Source organism: Lupinus angustifolius, chromosome LG18, assembly GCF_001865875.1.
Source record: "Lupinus angustifolius cultivar Tanjil chromosome LG18, LupAngTanjil_v1.0, whole genome shotgun sequence".
Lineage (NCBI taxonomy): Eukaryota > Viridiplantae > Streptophyta > Magnoliopsida > Fabales > Fabaceae > Lupinus > Lupinus angustifolius.
This window is the reverse complement of record NC_032026.1, coordinates 6,203,310-6,213,449: the sequence shown is the minus strand read 5'-3', so window position 1 is coordinate 6,213,449 and position 10,140 is coordinate 6,203,310. Positions and strand designations below refer to the sequence as shown.

Sequence of the window (10,140 nt, the reverse complement as noted above, 5' to 3'; positions counted from 1 at the left end):
TTAAGTTTTAAGAAATAAAGCCATGTAAACCTGGATTTATCATCAACAATTGTCAAGAAATATCTGTGACCAAAAGTGCTTGGAGTGGCAAAGGGCCCCCATATGTCCATGTGAAGCAAATAAAAAATGCAGGCAGATTTAGAAATTCTATTATCATAGGGTAAATTTTTCTGTTTTGCCATGTAACAAATATGACAAGGATTAGTAGTTTTAATGCATCTAATGTAAGGAAAATCTTTTTGCATTGTCAACATCTTGTTATGAGATATATGACCTAGTCTAATATGCCAAATATTTGTGTCATAGGTATTGAAACTGTTAGCAATATTACTACAATTTTTCTCATGAATGATGGGCAGAGTCTTCACACCATCCTTCATTACATATTGTCCACTTCTCAATTCAGCTACACCAATCATCTTCAATGATGGGAGATCCTGAATATGACAAATCGTTTTGGAGAAAGTTAGTTGGCAGGGAATGTTCTCAATCAGTTTGGAAATTGAAATCAGATTATAGGTAAAGCATGGTATATATAGTACATCTATCAAGTATAATTGAGAAGATAAAATGACACTCCCTGAGATATTTGTAGAAACTTGACTACCATTTGGTAATGTGACAAAAATGGTATTGATTTGCTTGAAGGTTTGAAATTGTGAGAGTGTCTGGCATATATGGGTCAGTGGCCCCTGTGTCAAGGAACCAATCAAAGATTTTAGTACAAGAATTCAACACATGCTTCGTACCTTTTTCATTGGTACTGTTATTTGCAGTGTGTGTAGTGAGTTGATTAGTGCTATGAGCAATGTTAGGCTGTAGGATTGACAACAAAGTTTGTTGTTGTTGAGGAGTAATGCTAACTCCTGAAGTCCCCTCACTAATTTTATTGCCTATGGAATGGTCTTTTCCTTCATCTTGATAGCCAGAGCCGTAGGACTGAGAATCATTTGCTCCAATGCTGTTGACAGAATAATTCTTGAAATTTCCAGGTGGGAATCCATGCCTTTTGAAACATTGATCAACTGCGTGTCCAGTCTTATGACAGAAGGAGCAAACTTTGGAGCCTCTGTTAATTGAAGATCTACCTGAGTTCCTTCCTCCTTGGTATGCTCTTCCTCTACTTCTTCCTCTACTGCTTCTTGTATTTCTTTCAAAGTTGTTGATATCAGGATCACTGCTTACTGTGTTCATCAGTGCCCTTGGTTCAACAAACTGAGAATTAACATGTCTTTCTTGTTGAACCAAGAGGTAGAAAGCTTTATTAATGGTAGGGAGTGGATCCATTAACATGATCTACGACCTTACTCCTTCATATTGATCATTTAGACCACTAAGGAAGCAAATGACATAGTCATTTTCCTTGTACCCTCTTATAGTAGGAATCAAATTACATTTGCATTTATGTGTGCAAGAGCATCGAGGGATTGGCCTAAAATTATCCAGTTCTTGCCACAGTCCTTTTATGTAATTGTGATAAGTTGCTATGCTAAGATTAGCTTGTTTATAGGTGTAAATTTCTCGAAGCAATTGTGAGATTCTGTAGGCATCTCCTTGATAATACCTCTCACGCAAATCTTGCCAGATCTCTGTAGCCGTTTCCATCCAGAGAATGCTTTGGACAATTGAAGCATCTATTGATTGGGTTAGCCAAGAAACTACCATTGTATTTACTCTGTCCCATGTACTGAAACTTAGATCTTCAACCGATGGTTTGAGAAGTGATCCATCGATAAACTGGAGCTTATTCTTCGTTTTAAGAGACATCCACATAGCACGAGACCAAGAATGATAATTGTCACCATTTAGAGGTTTGGACACGAGTATTGCACCAGGGCTCTCATTGGGAGGCATGTAGTAAGGTGAAAAGGGACCTTGCATTGGGTTCAGTGTGGCTATGGCTCTATTCTCCATGTTTGGTGTAAGCAGAGAGAGGTAATGGAGATTTAGGAGGGATTTCTGGAAAGAAGATGAATTTTGAGAATGAATGAGGGAGAGGACGAATTTGATCAGAGTGAAATTTTGCCAGCGGAAAAGTGGGATATCAGGGCTTTATGCAAGCTCTGATACCATGTTAAAGAACATGGTATCCCATACAAAAGAAGTAAAAACAAATCTACTGAATTCTTTTCTTGATTGAATATTTCTTTTATTGTATTTTACACAAGGAAGATGACAGATCTATATATAGCAATATAAGTTGGTTAGAATAACCAACTAAACTAACTGAAACTAACAGCCTACTAAAAAGAGAAAATAAAGAAAAATGGGCTTCCAAACTAAAAAGGCCCAAATGAATGATTATGGTTTTGGGTTAAAACTTCATTCTTCTTTTTGTATAAGTGTTGCTTCCTTGCTTCTTCCTTGTATTTGTGTTGCATTATTCCTTGTTTCTTCTTCTTGATTTTCCAACTCTAACAAGTCGTGATCTCAATCTTCGACTTCTGCGAGGAAATGTTTTGCAAGTTTAGAAGTAAGTATGGAAAAATCCGACTTCTAGTGAATGATTTTAAACTACTTGTAGAAGTTGTTAAAATAAATCACGACTTTTACATTCTATACTTAAAAAATAACACACTAAGAAGTTGTAAATTGGAAATCCGACTTCTAAACAATATAAATAAACACTCAAAAGTCATTAAAGGGTGTCACGACTTCTATATAGAAGTCGTACATTGGATTCACGACTTCTAAACTTTAAAAATAACACACTCAGAAGTCGTACATTGAAAATACAACTTCTAAACAATATAAATAACACACCATACATCGTTAAAGGGTGTTACGACTTCTATACAGAAGTCATACATTGAATTCACGACTTCTAAAAAATGTTGAAACACTAACCAGTTGCCACATTTTTTAATCCAACAACTAAAACGTAGTTTGTTCTTTTTTTTGGTTTCCCACAAGTATCCTCGCACTGGAAGCAATCTTGTCCGAGCTGGGAACATCCACTGATATGTGAGGCTAACTCTCCCAACGAACATTTTTTTCATATACAAACCTCGAACCCGAGACCTTGCTTAAAGGGAATTAAGCATGTACGACTTGAACCAACGCCAATTGATAAATATAGTTTGCTTTGAATCAAACTAACATCCGATTCATATTTTAGTGTTGGCGTTTTAGAAAATCTACATCACTTTAAAGCATTATATGCTTTAATGGAGTGCACGTGAATATACAAATAGCATCGTCAACTTCTCCTTATTTCATACCTCCTTATAAAGTTCACACTTATTTCAGCAAGTTGGATCCTCATCATACATCTAGAATCTCAATTATCACACAAAAGTAAGTTCCTTTCCATTAAAAAACATTTCTTCTACATACAAAATTGACAAGATCGAGGCTTACATAAAATCGGGAAGGATAGATAAAAACATAAAACATGTAATCTTAATATGAATCATAAAATCCTACAAAATATGAATTTTTTTAGACATTTATACACAATAATAAAAACCTATTTAAGAATGAGTCTTCTCCATAGATAACATAGTTAATAGAGTAAATTACACTGATACCCCTTGAATTTTAGCGAAATTACACGAATCACCCCTAACTTTTTTACACTTACACAAACCCCCTTATTTTTTATACTTTTGTTATATTGATGACCCCTATATGTGAAATAAGTGTAATATCTTAAACAAAAAATGTGATAAATGCAATTAAGTTAAACAAAACATGATATATTATGGAGACAAGTCCAAATAATATACAAATCAATGTATCTTTATTATTTTTGGTTAATTATAATATATTACAAGAGCGATTTAAACAACATCTCTTTAGAATTTTTGATGCATTCTGCAACAAAAAATAATAAAGATACATTGATTTGTATATTATTTGGACTTGTCTCCATAATATATCATGTTTTGTTTAACTTAATTACGTTTATCACATTCTTTGTTTAAAAGATTACACTTATTTCTCATGCAGGGGTGGTCAGTGTAATGAAAGTATAAAAAATAAGGGGGTTTGTGTAGGTGTAAAAAAAATGAGGGTGATTTGTGTAATTTCGCTAAAACTCAGGGGGTGTTAGTGTAATTTACTCTAGTTAATAAGTAGCACTTTATAAAACTTAAATGTTCAACGTCAAAATATGTGGATACTAAATAAAAAAAGCAAATCATGCAATGGGATATAAAGAGAATCATCTTCATTGAGCTCGTCATCTTCATTAATCTCATCAAGTGGTTCCTCGACATGTGCTTCATCTCCATCAAGTTCATCATCATAATCAAATTGTGGAATCTCCAACTCTTCACAGACATGGTAAGTTGTAGCACCATCTCCCTATTCAAGTAAGGCTTCTTCTAATGGAATATCCAAATCTTCATTGTCTCTTTCTAAATTCTTAAACTTAAACTAAATTTTGGCTTTCCTTATTTACTACTTGTTTTCCAATTTTGAATTAAGCATAAAAAAGACAACATCATTCATTGTCTTTTGTTTCAAATGACTCTTTTTTTTTGCTTGGAACTAAAACAACAAATTAACATATAACAAATCAAACAATAAGTTATTTTAGTAAGGACAAGATAAATGATTTGAAAATTTTACCATCTCAAAAGCACTCCAGTTGCGTCCACATCCAGATGAACTGCGTGTCAAGCTTAGTTCATGAATTGCAAAGTTTTATAACTCTGAATATTCATCGTCATATGACTTCCACCACTGTCCTAGGGTTTTGGTTTAAAGTCCACATATAACCACTATACTACCCAAAAAATTCCTCCTCCAAACCTTAAAATCTTCAAGATGAGAATCAACTTTCTTAATGTTAGAGTGGAAGACCCATGGAAAAAATATAATAGAGAAAATAACACCGATAATTTAATGTGGTTCGGCAATTTTCCTATGTCCACAGTTGAAGAGCAACAAAGATTAATCCACTATGATAGAAAGAGAACTACAAGTGTTTCACTCACTTCCAAAAAACCCAAGTACACTCAATTTTACTCTCACTCAAGTATTTCTCACACAATTAGAACAAGAGAACAAAAAGAGAAAATATGCACTAAGCTAAGTGTTTGGTGTATCTTACAATGACATGGAGCACTCCTATTTATAGCCAAAGCTCTTGAAGATTATATGGCCAAAGGAAAAGAGTATCAATGTTGGTTTCACCATTGCCACTTCTTTTTACTTGGCTAGAAATTCTCCATTTCTTCAAGATGATCTTTAGCCACTTCTTTTTTGCTTGGCTCAAGAAAGTCTTTTGATCATCTTTTTCTTTTTGCGAATAATCAATAAATTGCCACCTTGGCTAAAAGACTATCATAGTTATTCTCCTGCTACTCTTCTTCATGTTGCTAGAGATTCTGAACATTAATCAAGTCCAGACAATGTCTGAACTTGGTAGTTGGAACTGGCTTCGTCATCATGTCCGCTGAATTATCTACAGTGGGTATTTTCTCCACTCTAAGAACTCCTCTCTCCACTATGTCTCTGATAAAGTGTATCCGAACATTAATATGCTTAGTTCTTTCATGATACATTGGATTCTTTGTCAGATGTATAACACTTTGACTATCACAATAGATATTTATTTCTTCGAGTTGTATACCCAACTCTTCAATTAGACCTTTCTCCTAAATGCCTTCCTTTACAGCTTCTGTTACTGCGATGTATTCTGCCTCAGTTGTAGACAAAGCAACAATTGATTGTAGTGTTGCTTTCTAACTAATAGTACAACCACATAGTGTAAAGACATATCCGATGAGTGATCTTCGCTTATCTAGATCTCCAGCATAATCCGAGTCAACATATCCAGTGATCTTGTTTTCAACATCTTTGACTTTACCTTACAAAAGCCCTATATGTGGTACCTTTCAGGTAGCGCATAATCCACTTCACAGTCTTTCAATGAACTTTACCAGGATTTGCCATATATCTATTTACCACACTTACTGCATGAGCAATATCTGGTCTAGTGCACACCATGGCATACATGAGACCTCCAACCACACTAGCATAACGTACACTTGACATCTCCTCCTTTTCATTCTCAGTTTGTGGACACAAGGCCATTGAAAGTTTGAAATGAGTTGCCAATGGAGTAGTGACTGGTTTAGCATTTTGCATGCCAAAGCGTTCTAACACTTTCTCAATGTACTTCTTTTGTGATAGAAAGAGTGTCCCCTCTTTTCTATCCCTCTGAATCTCCATTCCCAGACTTTTCTTTCCAGCTCTTAAGTCCTTCATTTCAAACTCTGAGCTCAATTGAGCTTTCAAGCTTTTAATTTCTGACATATTCTTACATGCGATCAACATGTCATCAACATATAAAAGCAAATATATGAATGACTTATTTGCAAGCTTCTTGTAGTAGACACAATGATGAACAATATATTACACACTATTCATAACCTTAATTTAGCATGATTGATGATTCTTGGTGCCTAATGGACTTTGTTTCACATGGTTTAGTGTTTTAGACTTTATTGGACTAATATTCCTAAAATGAGTTAATTTGGGATTATTTAGCCTGATTAAATCTATTATCATTTTCAGATCATATTTGGCACCAATGGCATTTTGGGCATTATGGAAATGGAGCATATGTGTTGAAATGTATATTTATTTTGGGAGTTTTTATTTGTAAATTCGGTTTTAGTTTTGAGCCCATTGTCTAGGGTCCATTTTCAGTTTTACTCTTTGTAAAAGAGGGAACCCGAATTCCACTCTCACTCTCTACATTCACTCATTTTAGAATTCCGTTTTCTCCTCTTTTTCCATGCTAGGGTTTCACATCTTCTTCATTTTCGGTTTTCATTCATCTTCTTCATTTTCATTTTCTTTCTTCCACTCAATGGAACGCTAGACTTGTAGACTAAATTCATTTGGTAACATATCACAACTCTTGAGGTTTTGTTATTAATGCATTTTAGGTTTCTTTATTGTTGATTTCTTCTATGTTAGAAACTGGTTTATGATCTTCGCTTAGTTGATTTACTCTCTAGTGCATGAATGCTTAGTTCGTGTGAATTTGTTAATCGTTTCATATGCTAATTTCGCTTAGTTATAGGCTTAGGTTTTGGAACTTTGAATTGATTATCACTTAGCTAATTGATTCTCAACAAATTCGGAAGTTAATGGTTGGAATATGAAAATAATCTTTTGAAACCGAGGATTGAGTTATGAACAAACGAACCAAAGAGATTTAGCTGTTTTATTACATTGCTTAACTACTGTTTCTGAATTTGATTTATGTTCATATTATCCAACAACAAAAACCCCTTTGTTTTTGTGTGAGTATAAAGTATTTGAAGCTTTGTTTGAAAGATAATCCTTGGGAAATGACCTAGGAGTCACTTCCTAGTACTGCAGTTTTTAATTGTTATATTATTTGTATCGGGAACGGCCTCGATCAGATTTGGCGCCGCTTTCATGGATTATCGGTTCTTGTCAAATGTTCTTAGTATAGTTTAGTGTGTGTCTTAGGATAACCATTCCGTTTGGGTTTGAAAATCTGCCTATAGCATTCACTGTTTGTTGTTTGATGTCTTGTTTAGTTATTTGCATGTTGGTTGATTTAGGTGTATGTTGGTTAATATAGTTGTGGTTGGAAGTTTTGCATGAAACTTTATTTCCACACTTCTTTCATCACATATTGAATATTGGATGCATCATTGTCAATCACCATGCTGCTGGTTGTTAGATACAAACAAGTAGTGACTAGTTTTACTGTTGATTTTCTATTTTTTGGCATATCTTTGGAAATCCAAAAAGAGTGTGTTTACTATTTCTTTTTTATTTTATAAGTTTATTTTTCCAATTGTTTTGATTTTGCTGCATTTAATTAAATTATTTAGGCTTTGAGTTTTGTCTTGAAACTTTTTGTGGATGTTTCCTATGGTATTAGGATTTTATTGATACAAAGTTTTGGTTGATCACTGAAATTTAATATGTATTTCATTTACTGCCCTACATGGTTCTTACTACTGCATTTAATGCATGACTAGGGGAAATCCTAATTCTTTGCATCCAATAAATCCTGAAATTGATAGAACATTTCATAGTTTGGTTAGACAAGTTAGGAATTTAAATTTAGATAGTGCGTCTTTTCATCTTAGTGTTAATCTACCTGATAATGATAATGATTCTCTTTTTTTGCGCATTCTGCTGTTTCTGTGCATTCTATTGCATACTCTAAAAATATGGTTGAACCACCTCCAATCCCACATGAGAGGACATTAAGGAAGCTGGCTGCCCCTGATTTCATATACGAAAGCTTGTGTATCCAGTATCCCAATGAGGATGCGCCATATGTGCTCAAAACTGGACTAATCCATTTGTTGCCTAAGTTTCATGGACTTGTAGGTGAATGTCCTCATAAGCATCTTAAGGAGTTCCACATTGTATGTTCCACCATGAAGCCTCGTGATGTCCAAGAAGATCACATATGTTTGAAGGCATTCCCACATTCACTTGAGGGTGCCTCAAAAGGTTGGCTGTATTACTTGGCCCCTGGTTCTATTACTAGTTAGAATGACCTGGAGAGAATCTTCCTTGAAAAATTCTTTCCTGCCTCCAGGACCACTACAATCTGAAAAGATAGTTTTGGAATCAGACAACTACATGCAGAAGGTTTATATGAATATTTGGAGAGATTCAATAGACTATGTGCAAGCTGCCCCCATCATCAGATCTCTAAACAACTCCTCCTACAATATTTATATGAGGGTCTGAACAACATGGATAGGAATATCATTGATGTTGCTAGTGGTGGTGCACTTGGAGATATGACCCCTTTTGAGGCTAGAGGTTTGATTGAGAAGATGTCTTCCAACTCTCAACAGTTTAGTGCAAGAAGTAGTGATGCTATAGTGGTCAGAGGTGTACATGATATTGGGACAAATTGGGTGAGGCAAGATAAACTTGAGAAAAAAATTGACTCCCTTGCTACCTTGGTCACTCAACTTGCCATGAATCAGCAGAAACCTCCACGTGCAGCACGATTTTATGGCATTTGCACCGCAACTGACCATTATGTTGATGTTTGTCCTTCTATCTTAAAGCCAAAAAATGGTGACCATCCTAAGGCCTATGCTGCAAATATTTACAACAACAGACCTCAACAACAAAAACAAAATTATGATCCTCCATCAAGCAGATACAACCCTGGTTGGAGGAATCATCTGAATCTTCGATGGTCTGATCCTTCACAGCCTCATCTAGGGCCACCATTTCAGAATACTAATATTGCACAAAATAGACCATATGTGCCTCCCCCAATCCAATAGTAGAGGCAACAAGTGAATAGTAATCCCACTCCTGTATCTAGTGAACCTTCATTAGAAGAATTAGTGAGGCATATGACATTGCAGAATATGCAATTCCAGCAAGAGACCAGAGCTTCCATTCAGAGACAAGAGTCCTCCATTCAGAATTTGACCACCCAGATGGGACAAATGGCTAATTCATTAAACACATTGCACTCTCATAATTCTGATAAGTTGCCTTCCCAGACTATGGTCATCCTGAAGAATGTGAGTGACATCACTCTAAGGTCAGGTAAACAGATTGAAGTTGATCTAGCTGCATAAAAAATGAAGCAACCGATTTTACAAGAGACTAAGACACTAGTGAATATATTCTTGCTAATGAACCTTCCACAAGTGCTGCACAACCATATTCCATTTCCTTCAAGAGCCATTGGAAGTAAGAAGATGGAAGAGGTAGACAAAGAGATATTGGACACATTTAGAAAGGTAGAGGTGAACATACCTTTATTTGATGTAATCTAACAAATTCCAAGATATGCAAAATTTCTAAAGGAGTTATGCACTCACAAAAGGAGGCTCAAAGGTAATGAGAGGATCAGCTTGGGCAAAAATGTTTTCGCACTAATAGGTAAACTTGTTCCTCACATTCCTGAAAAATGTAAGGACCCATGTACATTTGCTGTACCTTGCATAATAAGTAATAGCAAATTTGAGAATGTCATGCTAGATCTAGGTGATTCGATTAATATTATGCATATGTCTATTTTCATGTCTCTTTCACTTGGACCTATGCAACCCAATGGGGTAGTGATTCAATTAGTAAACAGGAGTACTGCTTATCGTGCTGGTTTGATAGAGGATGTCTTGGTTCGGGTTGGTGAACTTATTTTTCCGGCTG

General features: G+C 35.2%; 1 protein-coding gene across 1 annotated transcript; it reads right to left on the bottom strand.

Moving 5' to 3' along the window:
* LOC109332496 lies at positions 1,297-1,914 on the bottom strand. The gene has a single exon (XM_019567479.1). The coding sequence runs from the start codon at positions 1,912-1,914 to the stop codon at positions 1,297-1,299; it is 618 nt and encodes a 205-aa protein (XP_019423024.1).

What these genes read in the sequence shown, in the direction of transcription:
- LOC109332496 (XM_019567479.1), bottom strand. Translation starts at nt 1,914, where the DNA reads ATGGAGAATAGAGCCATAGCCACACTGAACCCAATGCAAGGTCCCTTT.